General features: G+C 41.9%; 1 protein-coding gene and 1 long non-coding RNA gene across 3 annotated transcripts; one reads left to right on the plus strand and one right to left on the minus strand.

Moving 5' to 3' along the window:
- Positions 1-220: 220 nt before the first annotated feature.
- Positions 221-22272, minus strand: LOC130194722 (caldesmon-like). 2 transcript variants are annotated; one of them, XM_056415803.1, is made up of 17 exons: positions 22188-22272; positions 13903-14006; positions 9611-9733; positions 9108-9399; positions 8999-9028; positions 8239-8910; positions 7778-7813; positions 7603-7670; positions 7287-7533; positions 7069-7194; positions 6539-6582; positions 6352-6430; positions 5454-5585; positions 5199-5357; positions 3209-3280; positions 2835-2871; positions 221-1666 (listed from the first exon to the last, which is right to left on the minus strand). In XM_056415803.1, exons 2-17 carry the CDS (start codon positions 13974-13976, stop codon positions 1653-1655), a joined length of 2205 nt encoding a protein of 734 aa, XP_056271778.1. In that variant the 5' UTR covers positions 13977-14006; positions 22188-22272; the 3' UTR covers positions 221-1652. The 2 variants fall into 2 exon arrangements, with proteins under 2 accessions (XP_056271778.1, XP_056271777.1); XM_056415802.1 differs by lacking the exon at positions 22188-22272 and adding an exon at positions 14368-14527.
- LOC130194726 (uncharacterized) lies at positions 1675-3730 on the plus strand. Its single transcript, XR_008831943.1, has 2 exons — positions 1675-2262; positions 3217-3730. It is a non-coding gene; the product is annotated as an uncharacterized LOC130194726 (long non-coding RNA).
- Positions 22273-22727: the final 455 nt, after the last annotated feature.

The following is a 22727-nucleotide window of genomic DNA, read 5'->3' on the forward strand; positions in this document are numbered from 1 at the left end:
ATATTGGGGCTCTGACACACACACACACACACACACACTCACATAAACCTGCTAACACACATTCTGCAGGTGCATTCCCGTCCTGGTCAAATGGAATGTATCCATGTGAGCTTTCAACACCCGCTCATGTTTCAACACTCTGTAACTTCACACACGTTAGAAAACACACGAAGCAACATTTCCTCCCTGGAGCTAAAAGCAAAGCAACAGGACAATAACACATTTTTTACTTTTTTTTATTTATTGTTGAAGCAAATACAAACGATAAATTCAAAACCTTCAAACGAAGCAATCCACATCTGAAAGACTCCGGGACAATTTGGCAGGATGCAACTCGTGCCGACTGCTGACTGACGGGAACTCAAACTAGAACTAAGTGCATTTTACCGTTTCCTTAAACACTTTTATCACAGTGCAATTAAACAGCTGTTACTGGCATGTAAACGGATGATAGAAACGTATCACTGCCTGTTATAGAAATGCATTTGCTTACTGGACAGTTGTTACAGTACTCGCTTACAAGTGAATTCATAGTCTTTATTCATGCTTATATTACATAATAATATGATTTTTAATCCACCGCAGTTAACTAATGCCCAACGGGTACCAAACCCATGTGTTGCTGACAGAAACATTGACACACTTTGTCTTTCTGCAGTCTCGGGCTGAATGTGCCACATTATCATACGGCACCCTTTATGTGGGGTTTATGAACTTTGTGACTCATGCTGCACATTTTCTCATGAGCCATGAAGTCTGCTGTTTAAAAAATATATATATTATTACAATAATCCATTCAAGTTGGAATCCTGAGCTGATGATGGCGCTAAATGAAACATTGGGGGAACACTAGAGACATGAATGTTTGTACCAAATTGCATGACAATGCATTCAATTATTGTCAAGAAACTTCACAAAATTGACACCAATTCATCCAGAGTTGTCGTTCGGGTTCATCCTCTGGGCACCATGAATGTCTGTACCAAACTTTGTGGAAATGCATCCAACGTTTGAGATATTTCGGTCTCGACCAAAGAGGTCATTTGTTACTGTTAATAATCCCTTCACAAAGGGTGCTTTATTATAAAATGGTACTTCTGAAATTATTTAATTATGTACAGGCTAATCAGCCAAAATCCATCTTAGTGGCAGTGCAAGTGGTGAGATGGACATTAAACAACCTTGGTTATCACAGAGTCAATATAGTCATCCCAAAAAGCAGTGAGTGTGTACAACAACAAAACACTAAAGCCTGTAATTGTGTTGAAGCTATATAAACTGAACTTTATAAGGAAACACAAGAAGAGCAGACGCCTCGGTGTGGCTTGAAAGCAAAATAACATCGAAGCTTCCTGACAGCCGTCTGAAATGTGGAACCTCGATTGAAACAACAACCCATCACCTATTAAGCGTTACACATGTGGTGCTTTGTCCTGAAAACCGTTACTACGTGTGACATCTGTTTGTGACTTTCCTATTGAAGTCAAGTCTGATGAAAAAAAAAGAAAACCCTCTTGAGACTTTGATCCTGGCGTCACTCATCCTGGTCCCTCGTGTTTTCCTCACTCCGGAACGTGGAAGGGAAATGGATGCCGATACAGTAGCGGCGCTTTGTGTTGGGTGAGACTTGATTGAAATGGGGAGGTCAAAGGTTAAGGCCTCACACCTGCTCGGAGAGAGAGAGAGAGACAGATTTTTAGAGATCAATTAGTCAATGCATACGTCTCTGTTGCATTTTAAAACTGCAGAACTTCTCAACGTTTATTAGGTGATAAACAAGATTGTTCTCAGGGCCGTTAATCAAGGCTTTTACGCCCGTGCTTCTCGGTGCGCGTCGGAGTCGGTTCAACGATCGCTGACGCCAACCCTGCAGTCAAAGACGGGACACTTCTGTGAGCGAGTGAAAGCAGGAACTTTGTCACTTGCCCTTTACTTCATTCCTCCTGGTCTATTTCTGATGAAGAAGTGGCGAGGCTACAAACAAGGAACGCTATTTACAGTCGGAGCTGACACTCGACAAACACGTTTCCATTGGCATTGTTCACGCTCCGGCTCAACATTCAGGGGCCTCGGCGTCTGAAGAAATGTAACTTTTAGTCACGAAGAAGACGGACAGCTTTATTCTGCTGACGTCGGCGGATGTTTCATGTACTTCTTCGTGATGAATCCACAACCTACAGACTGCTTGGACACATGTGCGGTCTTTATTGTTGGCCCTGAGTGAATAAGCCCGGTGATGTCGCCCGATTTGTTCCTTAAACGGTTAGTAATCCTCCCCGGCAGTCGGTTTTAATGTGAGAACCAAGCAGCTGCACCGCGGTATGTCCAACAGCTCGCCGACAGCGTGGCATTAGACATGCCCAGGTGGCAGCGGGTGGACGGTTGGACTACAAAGACGCGACAGCCATGCCAGGAGTCTGGAAGGTTCTTTTTACTGGGACACGAGGTCAGAGTGACGGATTATTCTTAAATATAGACCACAGAGCTGAGCCCGCGCCCAAAAAATCTGCAGCAGCAGATTTGATTTACAATGAGCAGCTATTCTGGCACAAAAGAGAGGTTGGTGGGTTCCACTGTAGTGGTTGAGTCTGCACAGGGCTATAAATCAGTCATAACCCCCCCCCCCCCCCCTCATCCACAAATTGGTGTAAAGGACAGAGACACCTCATCTAAACTCTGTTTCCTCCAGGGCTGATCCAGATAAACCCTGGTTTAACATATAGTATGTGCACATTTACAGCCAGTGGTTGGATGAAATATTCAGATCCTTTCATTAAGTAAACGTACAAATACCCCAATGCACTGTTGTGTTATCACTGATGACTTAAACTTACTGTTAGTGACAAACTTGCTCTTGACTCCGACCGGCACCTGTAGACAAAAATGAACGAAGAGACAAGATTAAAGAAAAATTGGGTGAAAAAGTAATCAAAAGGCTGAAAACAACGTCTTTAGTGTTGCCCAATGAGATCAGCAGACAGTGTTGAAACAATTCCTCAAGTTATGGTGGGAATTAGAGCTTTTGATTTATTTGAAACTAATGTCGATCTTAGTATGGTAAATCACATATTTCATTCATGGATATATCTTGGACTAATACTACTTTATTTTTATCACTGAGGGAAACACATTTTTCCCATCGCGTTGCAGCCATACAGTAGATTCACAAATTACAATTATAATTGCGTGTGTGTGTGTGTGTGTGTACCTTTGCAGGTGCAGAGCTCTTCTTGGTTTCCCACATGCCTCGCTTGTTACCGATGTCACCTGGTTTCACATCCTGTCACAATTAGGACCAACCATGACTCCATTAGTCTGATGCAGTGGTGAAAGATACTTTTACAGAAGCAAAATGATACAGAACAGTGTTTTAACATTAAAAGTCCTGCAAAATAATATATTTAGCTTGTATCTTTACGATATTCATTGCTGTCACGGCCGTCGTCAGAAAGACGCAGTGCCCACCCTCCGAGCCCCCCTCAGATAAACGATGTTAGCTGTATCAGCACCGCTGCCGTTGTTAGCACTGTTAGCATTGTTAGCATTGTTAGCACTGGCTCAGCTGTCGCCATGTTGAGAGCCGTGTGGAGGCAATCGAAATGTTCATATAGTTGCGCAATAGTTAAGCATCAAAAGTACGTTTTCATTATGCAGAACAAGGGTACATTTTAAATATGTAATGCTCGGTAGCTTAATGTACAATATTGCACACAAATGTATTTGTTGATTTTTTAAAAATCAATAATCTGAATCAGCAAAGTCACAAGTAATTAAAGTTGTCAAATATATGTTTAACATGTATTTCCGAAATGTAGTGTTCGAGTATAACATAATATCAGATAAAAAATACCCAAGCTAAGTACCTCAAAACTACACTTGGGTATATGTTCCTCATTGTGTTCCACCTCTGGCCTTACGCGTTTTCGTAGTTCATTTAGTATCTAGTATTATTATTAATATTAAGGAAGTTGGTGTTAAATGAATGTAAAATGGCGCCTTTACCAGTTTGAAGAAGAGTAGGCAAAGAACAGCAGGAGAAGAAGGACAGCTGAGAGAATGAGTGCAGTTGGAAGGAGGAAAGGAGGAATGGAGGAAAGGAGGAAAGGGAAGCAGAAGAGCATTAAACAACACAGTAAACGTACAGAATCCAGACGTGAGACACGTTTCTGCTGTTCAGCCTAATCCCTTCAGGGGGAGGTGTTGCCACATAATTGACGCCAAGGTTACGACCCCTCCTCTGCTGGCCAAGACACTAAAGATATCTCGCTCATGAATTTCCCGTGTGGACAATGTCACACGTCGGCCAGCATGCAGGAGCACGTGGACATAGCAGAGTGTCTCCAGGAGACCTGGAAAGACCAGCAGCTGGTGTCCTTCTTTAAGAAAAGGACATGGTGTTGACCAAGCACATTCACAAGTGTCCATGTGTATTTTTTTGGCACCCAATGATCATAAATAAACCAAATTAATCATCTAACTTGTTTACTTGTTGTTGCTTTGTCAGCGGCATCAAATAGGATAATAATGAGACACATGTGAAGGGATATGACCTTTTGACCTTGTCTGAAGGACACTTTAAGAATGGATTCAGTGATATTTAAATATATTGTTCTTTGTATTATAATCCAAAACTACTTTTTGAAAGTACGATATGGTTTATGTGTGTTATGGGCCGCAGTGTGATCTTGAAATACCTACAGAGGCCAAAGGGAGTGATGTATGGAGGGGTGAAGAAACGGCGTTGGAAAGGGCGCGTTGGCATTCAGCCACGTGACACGTCCACGCTGCCGCTCAGCGCTTTGTGTTTTGGACTTTTTGTCTCACAATGACAGTCGTGCTCTTCTTCCAGTCGATTATTCCCCACATGTTTAGGCTACAAATACATATGTTACAAAAACGTTCGCATCACGTCGAGAATAAAATTCTTTTTTTCTTTTCAATAAGAGGATTATGTAACAGGTGCTGTGAGGTAAACCGTCCATGTGGTGTCACTACAGCCCCGGCAGGAACAGCTCCCAGCCTCGGCGCTCAGATATATAAAGGCTGCAGCCAGCAGAGGACTGGCATGGTGATGTGGAAATGAGCACATTAGTGTGTGCAGAATATCAAAGGGGTAACTGGGATTACTTAACACTGGTGTGTAGTTTCTAATCGTGTGTAAGTGTGTGTGATCAAGACAAGGATTTATCAGGTCTTACTGCTGGCTTTGCTGGTGCTGGTGCTGGTGCTGGTGCTGGAGCTGGAGCCGGTGATGCTGCGGCCGCCGCTGGTGCTGGTGCAGGTGCTGGAGTCTTCTCCGGCTCTGGAGGCTTTGCCATCCAACGTCCGGCCACCCCGCCTTTGATACCGGCTACATCCTGGATAGAAGAAAAAAAGAGACGTCTCAAATTCTCAAATACGCTTACCCTTTATTAAATCTCTCACAGCTCTTCTCTTGGTCGCTTCCCCCTCACCTTGTTGGCAGGAGTTGGACTATCAGAGGAGCTGCCGACGTTGCCTTTCTCCCACATGCTCTTGATGCTGCGTGCGCCTCCTGTAGGAATATCCACCATCGGAGACTTTGGGGATTTGACGTCCTTGTTTCCCTGTGGACGGAGAGGATGGACTCGACTACTTTTACGTGGGCAAAAACGGAGCGACATTAAGGATACGTGGGGAAACGTGCATTTTAATTCAGGAAAATGTTTGTTCTTGAGCACTTTATACTTCTCCTCTATTACATTTCAGAGGCAAATTTTGACTTTTTTCAGCTATAGTTTTAAGAGATAGATAGACAGATAGATAGATAGATATATCCTTTATTAATCCCCAAGGGGAAATTTGTCTAAAATTAAGATTTAACATTAAAGAGCTTATAAAACACAAATGCATTCAAACACAAAGAAGAATGCTGCTTCTGATTTGGACCTCTTGTCTTGTTTAGGACGTCTGTGGGCTGGTTTCAGATGTATTCTCTAGACTTCCCAGACTATGTCAAGTGTTAAATTATTCAATGTCAAACAAAAAAGAAAAGATTAAGACATGATTAGAAATGTTTGTTTTTTCTTCTTTCCAACCTCATTAATCATCTCAAAGCGCCTTCGGATTTATCTAAAAAAACAACTATAACTAACAGATGTTACTTTCGCACGAACATCAAATTTATCATAATGTACTATAAAAAATGTGTTTGGCATTTTTCTTGCGAAATAAATACTTTTACTTTTGTAAATACTTCTGAAGTAGGATTTTGAATGCAGGACAAAATGTAACAGAGTACTTTTACATTATTGTGTTCATACTTTTACCTAAATAAAGGATTTGAGTACTCGATTACCACCACGGCTAAGGATACTGGATAATGAGTCTCACCTGGATGGCAGAGGTGTACTGTTCCAGTCTGTTGCCGATCTTGGAGACAATTGGAGAGAGAAACGCTCGGCCTCCGGTGCTGAGGAGAAACAACACATTCAGTTCATGTGAATTAGGGCTGCTCACCAATTCAAGAGTGTTTATTCACTTATTTTTTTGAGTCACTAAAATACTTTTTATGGCTGACCTTTTCTGGGCTGATTTGTTCAAGAATTCTGCCTTCGCCCCGATCTGCACACAACAGAATATTTTAGGATTATAAACAGTTAAAAACAGGGTGACTTGCACAAATAGATACTGGCTTCCTTCCTGTTGCCAAGACAACCTCCATCTTTTCCCCATGGGAAGGTCTCTCTGTTCTTGAGTGATTGAACCGGAGAGTTTGTCAGGGAGCCAGCATGTACACACACACACACACACACACACACACACACACACACACACACACACACACACACACACACACACACACACACACACACACACAATGAGAGATAATGTTCACAATTAATTATACCTCCTGTGTATGCGCACACACAATTCACAACATTCCTCCAAAGGCAATGCAATGGAGGTATGGGGTTTTCTTTGTGGCGCTCAAAGCATTGAACAATAAAATGTGTTCATGGCAAATGAGACACGATTATATGTGATTTATTGTGCTGGAAACCCTCGAGAATAACTTAAAGTTACCTGAAACTCTGTTCCTGAACTCACCTTTGAGGAGCCTTTGGGACTAATGGTAAAGGCAACTGCTGGAGACTCCTCCTCCTTCTGTTTCTTCTTCTCTGCAGCCTCGGCCCTCCTCTTCTCTATCTCCTCCTTCATCTTCTTCCTCTCCTCCTGTTATGGAAAAGCACAGTTTGCTGTCAACACTCAAGTCCCCAAAGCAAATCAAGCCAAAGTAAAAATGATGCTGTGAAATCCAACCTCACCTGTTCTTTGGCTTTCTTGTCCTCCTGCTCCTGTTTCTTCTGCTTCTCCTCTTCCTCCACGACCTTCCTTCTGTCCTCTCTCTTCTTCTTCAGCTCCTCCAGCTCGGCCTCTGCATCCTGCTGCTTCAGCTTCATCTTCTCAAAGTCTTCGCTTTCGGTGTCGTTTCGCCGGCGCTTCAGCTCCTGCAGCTTCCGGTCGGCCTCTTGTTGCTCCGCACCAGCTGCCTTGCTAAAGGGAGCGTTGTCCCTGCACACACACACAATTATGTAATGAGCGATATGAACGATACTGATGAGATGAAAATGAAAACGTTACCTTGAAATCTTCTCTGTTTTCTTCAGTTTATTCTCAAAGAGCCCTCCGTTCTGTTTGGGGGGTTCATTCTGGCAAAAAAAATGCGGGGGAAAATGTAACTCCTAAAAGTTCTTCCCTGATCACATCTTCGATATTTCAAAAGAAAATATAAAGAATCTACTTTCATATGACATACCTTTTCCTTAAAACCAAATCGTTTTGGCTTCTCCTCCTTTACGCGGAAGACAGAAATGGAAGAACGTTATTAAAATAATAAAAAGCAGCAGGCCCAGTCCAAACTCACGATGGAGAAAACCCCACAACAAAGACATCAAACACGGGTTCAATCAAAGCCAGGAGGGCAGCGAACGCAACGCAGATGCACACGGACAGGGACGCAAGCTGCGACATCGCCTCGGCCAAACCAAACCAACGCTGTGATCGCTCATGGATGACGACCGTATGTCACACGTCAAATATCTGCAACACGAGAACAAAGCCGGCATAGATCACAAGCCCCTCCCTCCCCCGGTGTCATTTAATCTGAAAGATTAAGAACTTTTTTATATTATGAATGTCTGTATTCTGTTACTTTACAGACCGGGAATATGTGTGTTTAACTTGTGGCTTGCTATATGCAATAAATCACATTAATACCTCGTCTTTCTTTGTCTTCTCTTCCAGCTCTCTCTTTTTGCGCTTGTCCTCTTCATCTTTTTTCTTCTTCTCTTCTGCCTCCTTTTTCCGCTTTTCCTCTTCTTCTTTCTTCTTATTCTCCTCCAGCTCTTTCTTCTTCTGCTTCTCTTCCTCCTCCTCCTTCTTCTTCTTCTTCTTCTCTTCCAGCTCTTTCTGGCGTTTTTCTTCCACTTCTTTCTTCTTCTTTTGCTCCATCTCCTTTTTCTGTTTCTCCTCCTCCTCTTTCTGCCGTCTCTCTTCTATCTCCCTTTTCTGTTTTTCCTCCTCTTCTGTTTTCATTTTGTCTTCCTTTTCCTTTTTTAGTTTTTCTTCCTCCTCTTTTCTCAGCCTCTCTTCCATTTCCATTTGTTGATTTTCTTCCTCTCTCCTCTTCCTCTCCTCCTCCTCATTGAGCTGCCTTTCTTCTTCCTCTTTATTGATCTTTTCCTGCATTTCCTTTTGTTGCCTTTCTTCCTCCTCTATCCTCATCTTTTCTTCCGTTTCTGTGTTCTGCCTCTCCTCTTCTTCTTTCCTCTTCCATTCATCTTCCTCCTTGTCCATATCAGGAACAGCCTCCTCCTCCTCAGCATCATTCTTTCCTAAATCAGGCTGCTCAACCTCTACTTCTGTTGCTGAAGCCTTCTCCAGAATCTCCTAAATAAAAGTAAAAATAAAGTAGTGTGTCAATAAATGCATGTAAGTCAACATAATTAAGTTGGAGAGTTAAGATAAGAGATCATACCTCGTTTATTATGCTTGCTGTTCTTGATTCCTGCCGAGAGAAAAATAAACATCAGCGACAACAAAATATGTCTCAGCCCAAACAATCTATCTCCAAATCTTCACTTTACCGTCTCATCTTCCTTTTCGCCCTCTTCCTCTTTCCTCCAGGAGTTAGTATCAGTGTCGGCCACATCCTCTTGGGCTGGTTTCTCATCATCATCTTTATCCTCCTTCTCCTCCTCCTCTTCCTCTGTATGTGCACTGTCTGTGCCGTTGGAGGTGCTGATGGTTTGGTCGGACTCCTTCTGCCTCTCCATGGCCTCCTGCATTCTCTTCTGGCGGCGTTCCTCCCTCTTGGCCAGGCGTTCCAGCAAGACCTGGTCATCATCGGCACCTTCGGCACCGGCTGTCTCCGTCACACTGTAAGCACATGAAGGCCACCCAGAAAATAGTAAAGAAAATTGATATTGAATCTCCAGATGTTTTGCCATGTCAAGTCTCTGATTGGATTTTTTCTGTGGCTAGTGGTGATGAATTAAAAGTATAGTTCCCAGAGTGTCTCACTCACTCACAATTATTTTGTCAACTCAATACTGAGCATTTGTAGACTTTGTCCACATGAGGCCTTCACCTGTTAGTGTCGATAACATCAGCGGCTTCAGGCTCGTCTGAGTCCCTCATCTTCTTCCTCTCCTCCCTTGCACGTCTCCTTTGCTCCCGAGCCTCCTCCTCATCGTCATTGGCGTAACCCTCCCTGAAATATCACACAAACAGATGCATAGTACATGTTAAAGAAAAACTAGAAATTTGAAATTCTATAGTGGGAAGTTAAGTTGTCACGTATTGTTTTGTTTTAAAGTTAGGTTTTTGGTTTTTGAGTGGTCGTTAACATTGAGAAATGCATTTCAAGTAGAAAAATGGATATCAAATATATTAAATTGCAATGCAACTCTTTAGTATTTTCATGCATAATTACGTTACATTTAATTTCATCAGATAATCAGCGACGTTTGTATCCGAGCATGTAAAAATCAGCTGTTCAAAGAAATTTATAGAATATAGAATATACACTTTTATTAATCCCCAAGGGGAAATTAGTTCTCTGCATTTAACCCATCCTTAGTTATTAAGGAGCAGTGGGCTGCGGTGAAGCGCCCGGGAAGCAACAATGGGGTTCAGTGCCTTGACACTTGACTTGCAACTAATGGGAGGGAGGCGGGGATCCACAACCCTCTGCGGCCCTCTTACCCCACTGAGCTAAAGCCGCCCCAAAAATTGATAAATATATTGGAATATTTAATGGTAATATGACCTGTGGACATGATATTTGATTGTTTCAATAAAAGTAAGGATTTCTGGGGGCCAGGGGAGATGGAAATATCTATTTTTCAAAATATCCATAGTATTTTGTGTAAGGGATGTATCTGAGGATCTAGGTTCTGAACTACTGGTACAAGTCATACAGATATGATGGAGATTGGAGATGTCACGAGTGGAAACAGTTCAAGAAAAAATAAGAAACACACACTACATGCGTCTGAGATCAGTCACATAGAGGAAATCGAGAGCTTCCAAAGCAATCAACCCTTTGGCATTTATTAATGTGATAAACAGATTGAAGACAGAGATATTGTTGGCAAGAAGAAGGGTGAAAAAAGAGGAAGATAAAGAGATATAGACGAGGTCAAAATCACTAACGCGAGACATAAAGGTCTTCATCGTCCTGTCCTGGTCTTTCAATCCTCCTCATCTCGCTCACATCTTGCCATAAACTTTCATCCAACTGTGAGTACGCCCACAGGGAGGGTTTTCGGAGCATGCCGAGCGAGTACCAGGCTTTATGAGGCATGGAGAGAGCTTGAAATGGCCCATTGATGGAGCATGGGTATTATTTCCCTCTGCTCTTCCTGAAACCGCAACACAATGATTTACAGATGCTGTGAGAGGAAGAGGTGATGGGAAACACAAGAGTCCTTTCTGCCTTCAAAACAGAAACAAACGAGGCAGAAATCCAACAAATCCTCAGGCAAAGGTTTTCCTGGCATGATAAACCATTGAGGAAGTGATTCAATTAGGCATCACTCCACCTAAAGCTATTGTCCTGCTGTAAAAGTGCAGTCAAAATGTTGCAGTTACATTTTCAGACAAACATCCTGGGGGACGTGAAACATAGATGGATGGAGGGAAATATAATGAGAGCTCCTTGTCGAAAAGTAGGCTAAAAAAAAAATCCTCTCAAACTGGCCAGTCTGAAGTGTTGAGAGCAGGCTGTCCGTGCTGAAATAGAAAAGGCAGTCAAAACATTCCAGCGTCTGCAGCATTTCCTCGGGCTGCAGCGAGGGGCTGAGGGCAGGCCGAGGGCAGGCTGGGTCGGCACCGCTGACGGAGCCGGCTGCAGGACTGTGAGAAAAGTTTGATAGGATCGCCTTTTTTCCGCTGGGGCTCTGATGATTGGCCGATCTAACATGACAGCAAATGACTTCTGAACTGGAAGGAAATAACGGGAAGCGCTGCCATTGATGGACATCTTGATCATGTGGTGATGGCCAAATGTCACCTTCATCCCTTAAAAGATGAATCTGAGGTTCGATATTTTTAACAAATCAAAGGAAAAGGCCAAAACCAACAATGAGTTATTTCGAATGCTTGTTGGTAACAAGCCCATTCAATCAAAGCACATTTATGTGGGACGGAATTGTAACACACAACAGTGGCCATGTTCATTGTGATGAAGGGATCATGTCACCCAGTACAACAGTGTGGCTCATTAATGTGGTTTTAAAACGATGGAGATCTGTGGCACGGATGAAGAAGATGGAAGATCAGTTCTGACACAAACAATACTATCTGGACTATAACTGACAAGTGCAAGTTAATGAATGATGGTCGGGGTGGAGAGGACGAGTATATGTTCCACTCAAAAGACAGAGAAATCGGTTGCCGAGCGATTTAAGTCCAAGTCAAATAAAGTTGAAATAACGCCTTTGATTAATCTCCAGTTGTCCAGATTCATCCCAATGTTTGATTCTCATTTTGAGTAGCTCTGTAATCAAGCAGCAGCTGACGGCTACAGGTGTGAGCAATTATGCTGATTAGCCCCCCTTTACCGTAGGTCTGGTGTTGCTTGTCCTGTGCCAAAAGAGCTTGTTTGCTCATATTGTGATAGAAATGTAGCTCAACTACTTGAAATGTCCTGTGTGAAACTTTGAAAGATATTCCAGTTTGAGTTTTACTCGTTTCCCTTCCCTTGAATCACTTTCCTTTTGTTCTGATGTTGTGAGATAAGTTCCACAGAGTCAAACCTGCAACACTACACAACCAGAGGGGTTGTTAGCGATAACTCTTGAACAGTATTGCATATTTATCTGAGCACAAAGAGAGCGTGAAGGAGGCTGACTAATCCAAACAGCAGCACAGACAGATGACTTCCTAATGAGCGAAAAGAAGCGGTGGAGATCATTAAACTGTCATCGCTTGACAAACACCCAAAGTCCAGTCTGCTCTGCTGCTCCATGTGGAGACACACAAAACGCACAACTCCCTCATGGAAAAGTGCAAAAACTTAAAGACAGACACACCATTGCAAAAAGCTTCTGTCCAATCAGGGCCCTATTTAAAATGTTAAGTCAATCAAATATCCAACTTAAATTAACCCGATGATTGAAATCAGGCAATCTCGGTTTGTGCGTGCCCGTCTGACATTAAAAGGGGAAAGAGTCAATCACCGAAACCATGATTCTCTAATGGCACAACGCCAAATAAACTCAAAGGAAGAACTTCTTTTCACTCCGCTAACGAGCAGGAGATGTTCATTAACGCATCTGAGGAATTCCAGACCATAATCATGGAACATCTAACGAGAAGCATGGCGACATATTAGACAAGTTAAATGTGTAATCCTGTGTTCACATGAATATTCGCAACACTTTACTCGCCTGAGTTTAATCTCCAGACTATTTGTGGTTAATTCATTAAATTCATTCACTTCATTCCCGTGGAGAGGCTTATCTCCGTGGAAACAGTTATAATGTCCACCATGGAAGAAATAGCCACTCTTTCTGCTACCGACTACGTCTGAATATCCTCTTCATTCTCATCCATCCGTCTGTGCATTCATAGAATCTATCTATCTTTTGGTGTGAACGCAGCATAAGTGTTGGGAAAATTAATCGACTAATTTGAAGTGCCTCGTACAACAATGTAGGCTACCACTCGCAAAAAATAGCGCGAGGCTACAGTCTGTGAGTGCGGCGTGTTGTGTTCAATGTATGGCTCGAGAAGGTCTGTAAATAAATGATTCCTTGTGGGCAGAATGGATGGCGCTCGTTTCGGAAGTGATCATGACATGATAAGAACTCTCTCCCAATAAAACTCTAATCGAACTAATATCTTCATCAAAGAGGAAGTGAGCTCCATTTCCTTACGGGGGCGTGGCCATCTTATCCAGCTAGATGGAATAAGCCTGCACTAGAGCAGGTTAAACATTTTGGATGTGTTGCTATGGTGGTTTTTCCAAACTTATTTTGTGGAGCTGAAAACCCTCACTTGTGTAATCTAATCCTGAAAAGTATCCAGCTAACTACATTAGCCAGGTACAAGAAATAGGGCCCAGGTCAAAAAGCAGAAAACTGGCTTTTCCAGTCTAGACAGTAGAGATGGGACTTCCCAGCTGGTGTCTAATAACTTTGCCACAGACTGCACATGTGGTTTTTAAAAGCTCCTGTTGATCAAATATGGTGCACTGAAGCTGACTGTATCAGGTGTGAGTTGTGAATCAGATGGTAAAACAGTGCTAAAACTAATGAGGCTTTAATTTAAGATGGTGTATCCTTTTACCATGCATTCACTTTTGCATTCACTTTTCCCCAAGTGTTGTACCTGTGTATGTGTTTCTGTTTATATATTCATTGATGGTTCACTCACTTGTCAATGTCGACGCGCATCTGCTCTCTCCTCTGCCTCCTCTGCTCCATGCGGCGGTCAAAGTCATCGTCCATGATGGCCAAAAGATTGTCGTCACTTCGTCACTGGAAGACACAAATGCGATACCAGATCACGTCCGATGAATTCAGTACGATCAGTCAATCTATCACTCTTTAATTGGTTTAACTTTGATTGCATACTTGAAGCTTGGAAAGTCTGATTACTGCAGAATAACAGCACATTTTGGGAGGACATCTTATCTTAAGATGAATCAGATTTTCATCATCATTGAGATTTCCCAACTTGTGAGCTTTAATATAAAAAAATGAACCCTTCCTGCGGCGAAGTAAATAGCATGGTAAACAAAAAAGAGCTCCAAAACAGGAGCACATCAAAGTATTGGGGACCCACCCAAGACAGCTTCATGACAAGAGGAGAAACTCGAAAACCGTTGGTTTACAATACCGTAGCAGTAGCTGAAGTTTAGTCCATGGACGGCGGCGTCTCCCCTCTCTTCATGTATCAACCTCTAAAGTCTGGTTTATATCTCAGCCCTTCTGCAGCACGAAGAATTCCTGCTTGTTCTTTCAGCGACTTCAACTTCCAGAAAAGGCAAAGCCTGCCTCTCTGCTCCCCTCTCTTCCTCTCTCTGCCTCCCTCCTCCTCCTCAACCTGACTCCTGCTCTCTGCCTCCGTCTCACTTTCCCCTCCCTGATCTCTGACTCTCAAAATGTTTCCCTCGGTCAACCGATAAACCTGTCAACATAGTCGATGCTCCAAACCACCGGCCAGTGAGCGGAAATAATTCAATTGGATTTGGCTTTTTTTATAAAACACATATTCAGATTCCTACACTGTCTCAAATTCTGCCATTAAACCAGACTCACTTGAGACTGTGTGTCGGTCGTTAAGACTGAATTTAAAATCTGGCTCAAACCCATTGGTCAGAAACCCACACACATCTTACCAATATGTTATCCATCCATCCATCCATTATCAATACCGCTTATCCTCATTAGGTTCGCGGGGGCGCTGGAGCCGATCCCAGCTGACATAGGGCGAAGGCGGGGGACACCCTGGACAGGCCGCCAGTCCATCGAGGGCACATATAGAGACATACAACCATTCACTCTCACATTCACACCTATGGGCAATTTAGAGATCAATTAACCTGACGGCATGTCTTTGGACTGTGGGAGGAAGCCGGAGAACCCGGAGGGAACCCACGCTGCCACGGGGAGAACATGCAAACTCCACACAGAAGGACCGCCTCAACCGGGAATTGAACCCACGGCCCTCTTGCTGTGAGGCGACAGTGCTAGCCACTACACCACCGTGCAGCCCTCCAATATGTTATATATATATATATATATATATTTTTTAAACATACAAACTGGTTGCATTACTGGATCTCTACATTGCAAGGTGTTAAAAGATAAATAGTTATGTTGCACATTTACTGTTAGTCTTAAAACACAGTATACCAACAACCATTAAAGTTGGAAATCATGTTTTCAGCTTTTACAAACAGAAAACTCATCTTCTAGAGCGTCACTATTCACTGTCGAGATATGTCAACTGGTAGACTTATGTTCTATGTTCTGCATTTCAATTTGACATTGGAAATCTTCTTAGTTTTAGTTCCACAAACTGTAATGCTCTGTTAATATAATGCACCCATGTCCTGAACTAGGCTTCTCTGTGCTCACAGTTTCACTTCCACCCTGAAACCACACTGAGACATAAAAAGAAAAAGACACACACGTACACACTGAAAGAAAGTGATATGAGGAAACTGTCAGGTCTGCTTCACGAGCAAAGCATGCATCTATCTTCTAGAACAACACATGAAAGAATGATGGGAATGGAGACAGAGTCACGTTGACTTCACACTTTATTCTCTCATGTGTGTGTTTTCTGTCCTCACTTTAATGCGACACACACACATGATACATTAAGCACTCAAGCACCGCTCGCGTTATCATTCTTAATCCTACAAAGTTATGTAACACATACAGTGTCATAAAGAGGGCCACTTCAGTATCCGCCCTTTGTTTAGTTATCTGTATCTTCTGAAGAGTAGCCCACCAACAGTGAGCAGTTGGTCATCAGTTTGGTTTTTACAATGGCCGACACCATATACAGTCACAAAGGCTAACAAACAGAGGCCTTTTCTAAAACATCCACTCCAAGGGTAACAAGAGCTTTCCTGGAAGAGGACGACACTCTTTTACACATCCCTTCCCTGGAAAACCAGACACTCATTTATTGAAACCCAAAATAGCTTACTTGTGGACAAAACATGTTCAGAGGTTTGGAGAGGTAATTGTTGCTATGGACTAAAACATGATGATCTGTTGAGTCCATGAAAAACTTGAGGGGAAAAACAGACCGGCTGGCACCACTTTCGGACATTTTTATTCATCTCAACAACTTTAAAATTGATTGAAATTTAGCAGAGATCTTTATACTGTTGGTAATCCCGCGACTTGTTATTTAGCTCCACCAGCAGCGTCAACATTTCTACGTAACCAGTGAGGTATCTTAACATCTAGAGCCACCATAAGGTTAACTGTTTTGGTTTTGAGTGAAATATCTGGATGAATTGCTATGAAATTTGGGCTACACATGTCCCCCTTAAAAAGAAGTGTCACATTTCTACATCAAAATGTTAATTTGTCCAATACTTTTTTGGTTTAATGCCAACTTCCTTCAAACTGATGAAATTCCCACCAGTCGCTGTACATTGTGATACGTGATAAATAGCTAACACAAGCATGCTAACACGCTAAACTAGTATGTACATGGTAAACATATCTACCAAACAACAGCATGTTAGCATCGCCACTGTGGGCATGCGAGCATACTGGAGCTCGCGTTTAACCCAAAGTACTGCAGATCCTATACAGTAGCTGCTAGCATGTCTTGAGACTCTTCTTCTTGAATGATAGGATGGAATGATTTTTGTGATAAAGTAAGATTACCACCAGATGGAGGTGTCCGAAACAGCACTCACCCCTCCTCCCCACATCTCTCCTCATTACACAGAGTATCCCTCACAGTGATGGTAGAAGGTATTACAACTATGTGATCTCACCTTGTGCTCACCTTGTACCACACAAACATATCATCATATCATATCACAATGACCAACACTAGCATTAGCATTGTCCTTGTCACCATCGTCATTAAGAAGAACCTCATTTGTAAGGTAATATTTCTTATTAAAGCATTTTGCATTGAAATGTCTGCCTTCCATTCAACCCCTAATCAAAGGGACATCATTCCTCTAAAAATAAAACGTGAGACAAAGTGTTATCCATCCCTCCCTCACAGATGTTCTTATATGGGACCAATTAAGGTCTGGGGATGACAAAGGCTGGTCTGTTTCTCAGCACTATGGACTCTATGGAGCAACAAACAAGGGCTGCCTGACCTGCAGGCTAACGGCTCGCAGACATGTCAGAGTTGGTATCCAGGCCTGTTTGGATTGGCCCCGGTCCAGCAGGGCCAGCAAAATTCTGCATTTCTAAAACTTAAAAAACTCACCGCTCTGGCAGCTACACAAATATGTCTGCCCCTACTTGTTTCCCAAATGTGGAGGCATGCACAGACACAGACACACACACACACACACACTGAGCACTGATAGTTACCTCAACATAAGTGCTATCCCATCGGTCACCAGGCACGTAATGGATTCGAGGTGTTTAAAATTATTCTTGCTCTAAATAAAACCAAATGTAAAGGCATAGCCCCCTGTAGATGAAAGAACTAATCATATTGGCACTTTCATTTCTGCTTGTTCCCTCAAAGCTCCCACAAAGCTCCAAACCGTGACCTTGTAAACCTCTCATTTGTATGTAGGTAGCGTGTTGTAGCTTCTTGTCGTGTTTCTGTCATGAATCTGAATCAATTCCACAAATCATTCCCACATGAAGGGAAGCCAGGACAGTTTCTTATTCTCACATCTGTAACTGATTTGTCCCATCTGGATAACCTGGAGCATCTTTTTTCTTGACACCTGTGCAGGATCACTCGGCTCTCATGCAACTGGAAACTCCTCGTTGTCTTACCGATGGCCAAGTGCTTCCCCTAACACTCACCAGACACCATTCATGTGTATTCATTAGGGCTGTGAAACGATTAAAAATTGTAAGCAAATTAATCACAGGTTTCTGTGGATTAATCATGATTAATCACATATTACCGATATTCTCGGTAACATTTACATTTTAGTATTTCACGGCTAGCTACCTAGAGCAAGTTTTAATTGGAAGCTCATATACACAAGGACACCATGACACAATATGGCTTTTAAAACATATTCACTTTCAAGACTGATTAGAAGATATAACAACTCTCCCATCTGGCAGTTAGCGGTGGCGCTAGCTCCATGAGGTAGATAGCCTAGCTTAGCATACTGGAAACGGGTCACAGTGAGTCTGGCTTAAAAAATATGCCTTCCAACACATCTCAAACTTACTAACATGTCTACAACATGTCTCATTTACTCAGTCCACCCAGCATAGTGCTGCTACCGTGACGACAAAGTAGTAACGTTACTATCATAGCCCACTTACAGCAAGAACTTCCTGTAAAACATACAAGCAGGAAATGCAATGCAAGTATATTGAAAGCATGCAGTTTTCTGGCATATTTAGAGAAAATCGTAATATATTATGTGTGATACGATGTGATGTCTATAATTAGAAAGAATAAATACATCATATTTAGGCAGTGACTACTATTAAAGGCATGAATTAATGAACCATAACTATGTGACCTATAACATGTTTAGTAAGATCTCAAAAAGAAACAGTTTGCTTTTGGAAGTATCTCATGCCAGTGTTGCCCATCAAAAGGAGTTAAATCACACTAAGCCCACATTTGAATCCTTTGTTTCTGAAGCCAACAAGAATTTAGCCTGAGAATTCCTCAAGAGGTCCACTGAAGGTTATTATAAGTCTTATAAGACATAAGTGCTCGGTATGTAATCGAAAAGTTAAAAGCCTTCTACTAAAAGCCCCATAATTACATAAATTGCTTGGTACTTCGTTGTGTCTTTATTTATACCATCATCGTGTACACACCATATGTGCTATTTGTATATTGTCTGGCTTTGTACTCACTGGCTCCATGATGGCGTATATACAGTGTCTGCAATTGTATTAATCCGACATCAAAAGGAGGCAGAGTGAAGCATTCGCCTCTAATGCATGATTTACATTTGGTTTGGCAAGTAACAGTCGGTCTCATATCTTCAATCGGGAAATGTTCTGGAAAGACATGCACGCAGCTGGATATTAGTCGCTTTACAGCTCTCTCCTTCTTTCTCTCCCTCTTTCTTGAATACAATTTATGGGTGTTACAAAAATGAAACCAGAAACATAATAACATGAACTGGGCTTCAGTGCTATTGCAGTTTAAGTGTCATTCTTACATGCAACCTTTTGTGGCATCTTTTATCTTCTGTTCCTCTGAAATAATGTTGTATCTCTACAAAGTACTACTCTATAGCTAACTATAACTTTATGGTCTGCACTCAGTGTACTGCTCACAAAGCTAGACATTTAACTGAGTGCTAATCCAACCTTCTGTTGTGCTCTTCATTGGGTATTTAAAAGAAAAGTTCAACATTTTGAGAAATTCAATCAGCATTTCTTAAATAGTTATATGACTTAAGCTTAACACAAAGATTGGGAGCAGGTGGAAATAGCTAGCGTGGCTCTTTCAAAATGTCTAATTGAATCCTACAAGCCCCTCTAAAGATCACTGACACTTGTGTCTCTTTTTTAAAAAAAATTTCTTTAAAGAACATGTTTAAAATCAACATATTGCCATAGTGCAGGGCATTATAGGACATACTATTTATGGTTGATTTGTTGCAGGCATACAGATTATTGACCAAGAAATAGTCCAGCACATAACCACCCGTATAACATGTCTCATATTAAACATGTGGTTGGTTTTTTTAGGGACAATATAACTTCTTTGACAGTAAATCTATACTTTTGTGAATCCATCATTATTATATTCTCCAATATTGTCTTCCAGTAAAGACTTCAGAAGCCAACAGCTGTCTTTGACCTTTAATGAAGATGTTTAACTTGCTGCATAGCTGTGCACCTACAGGTACATACTGAAGTGCACATCATTTGACTTGTCAGGTTGTTATCCTGGTGAGGACTATGTGTTGCTCCCATTCAAATAATCACTTAATAACAGCTTTATAATTTACATGTAGGTCTCTGAAACGACTTCACAGCCTAAAATAAGATAAGCATTGAGTTCAAAGATAAAGAAAGGGCTTTTACACACTTATAGATAAACAGTTGTGTTTTGCAATCAATCAAGAAGCCGCAGCTGCTTTCTCCTCATGACCAAACATGGTCGCGTATGAAAAAGTCCCCGACGAGGAAACAAATTCCACACCGTTCACAAGCCACAACATACTGTAGTGGCGACCTCCTCTGCTGCACATTGACATGTGTGTGTACTGTTTGGTTGAAAAGCACAGTGTGTTGTTTTGTGGTCGATAACCATGGACTGGTAACGCGGAAGCATCCAAACATCTCTATCATATTCAACGTCATTGTCATGAAATGTAGTTTAGCATCGGACCAGAAGTGCCAAAAGAAGCAGGGAAAGTGCAGTGCAATGTTCCAGATAAATAGCAGTATAGATGTAGACCTCTCTGCAGAGGTAACGGGCTCACGGGGCCTTCGCTCTGCAGCTCTCCACTCGGTGCTCTGCGGCTCAACTTTGTTTAAATAAGAAAAGGACACACGGAGTCCATCATCAGCTGACAGGTGTACCTTGAAGTGGAAATTGCTGCTTACTTGCTATGTTGTTCCCATGATAACAACGTTAGAGTCTGAGTGATCATTGAAACTGGAATAAAATATGTTTGCTGACACAAGAGACTAAATTCATCTCAATTTCAAGCAGGGTTTGAGTTTCCTGGTCGACTCAATGGAAATAGATGCAGCTATGTGCACTCCCTGTTCTGCATCCCTTCAGCTGAAATGTTGTACTCTGCCTCCTTTTAAGGAAGTACACAGGCAGTGTTAGTTGTAGTGTCCCAGCTTGGCAAGGTGCAAGGCCATAGACAGTAAGCATGGTTTACTCTAGGAAATACCTGCTGCTATACAAAGCGGCAATCCAAGAATAACTCATTTCCATTGTGATTGCTCATGTGCACCTTTCCATAACGCTGCTGGGAGACAGTAGGAAACTGAACTGTGGCTGCGAGAAGAAGTTTGTATAATATTATGAATTGTACACAGTGGAAAAGGAACAGCTGGATATCCAAACAAATAAATCAGACTTCTAAATCATTCTCATATTGATGTAAGGAATGTTATTTCTCCTTAAGCCAGGCTTGATGGCCGACTGATTGCTGATGAATGACTCCATTAATGTCCGAGCCACCAACAGTCACCTCTACCCTCCTGCAATTTGCTCATGTGGAAAACCATTTCCTCTTCTTTATATATACAGAAATATACTGAACGACACAAGCTTTATAGTTTCAACTTTTCAGAACCTCAAAAGGAGTTAACTTGATGACCATCGAGAGAAAGGATTTATTGACTTGTATTGCATTAAAACAAGTTTGACAACATTTTAGAATATTTACCTAACAAAGTTATATATACTGTATATAGAGAGATTTTGTAGAGCAAATAAACAATTAAATGCCATTTGATCCAGCTGTTCCTCTGCCAGAAGATGACTCTTCTCAAACCAGCGCACACATTTGCATAAAGAGGGGAGAAACTTCTACATCCTTTCCGGTCCTTTTAACGTCTGCCTATTCTCTGCTTTTTCTCCAAAGAATTTCTTTTAGTGAGATTCATTTTATCTGTAGAGTAATTCCCACACAAGTTATCAAAAGCACAGGTATATGTGTGGTGTATCCAGATTAAAACAGATGTTAAATATTTTTCTGAACAGGAATAGAGGACTGAGGTATCTACATCACATGAAACCTAAGTTATGTCAACAGGTAAGTTACAGTCTGTCGACTGGAGAGCATCTGCTCTTCATCGAAAGCGTCTGGTTAAGTTTCAGAAGCCACACGCCGACCTCGTCATGACACCGAGTCATGTTTGGAGAGCAGCACAACTTTAGTCGTCTTTAGTGCCGGTAATTATCTGCTCAACTCTGATGACACATCTCTAATTCTTCCATAAGAGTCACAGACCACAAAAAGTGACAAGCCTCTCTAACTGCATTAAATTAAGTTATTTCGCATCACACATTGTCATCGTCAAACTTACCAGGCCGGCGGTCCAAAGAGACTGTTGTTGCTGGAGATCAGCAGAGGGAGAGCAACCAGAGGTTTATAAGCCCAGCATGCAGCGCCCAGCCCCTCCTGCTGAAGCTCTGTCATGCTCTGTCTGTGTGTGTGTGTGTGTGTGTGTGTGTGTTTAACTTTAGGGATGTGTCTACATTTCAATTTGATTGATTCCTCTAGTTTATACACATGATTATTTCTAAGATTATATTACCCTTGGTACTATGCATCTCAATGTAAGCTTGGCTATATTAGGATATGCTCTTTAAAGGTTACATTGAGCATGAATCAGTCTTTCTGTGAAAATTATAAACTTTGTCAGGATGGTTTCTTTGCGACATACATTGTTGGATATAATCCAGAGCTTTCTGCATGGTGGATGAAAAACGTATTTTACATAATTCTGTAAAAAATTCATGATCAAGATGAAGTTCTCTTCCACTCCCTGCTCGTGGGAATGCAAAATGGCAGCTGTAGTTCAGACTGAAATGACATGTGAAGCGTGTGGTCCATACAGTATCCT

This window comes from Pseudoliparis swirei, chromosome 6 (genome assembly GCF_029220125.1).
Source record: "Pseudoliparis swirei isolate HS2019 ecotype Mariana Trench chromosome 6, NWPU_hadal_v1, whole genome shotgun sequence".
Classification (NCBI taxonomy): domain Eukaryota; kingdom Metazoa; phylum Chordata; class Actinopteri; order Perciformes; family Liparidae; genus Pseudoliparis; species Pseudoliparis swirei.

What these genes read in the sequence shown, in the direction of transcription:
- LOC130194722 (XM_056415803.1), bottom strand. Translation starts at nt 13,976, where the DNA reads ATGGACGATGACTTTGACCGCCGCATGGAGCAGAGGAGGCAGAGGAGA. An exon ending in GATGTTATCGACACTAACAG is followed by an intron (nt 9,400 to 9,610) that starts GTGAAGGCCTCA and finishes ATGTGCTTACAG; the next exon opens with TGTGACGGAGACAGCCGGTG. An exon ending in AGAAGACAAAGAAAGACGAG is followed by an intron (nt 7,814 to 8,238) that starts GTATTAATGTGA and finishes TTCCGCGTAAAG; the next exon opens with GAGGAGAAGCCAAAACGATT.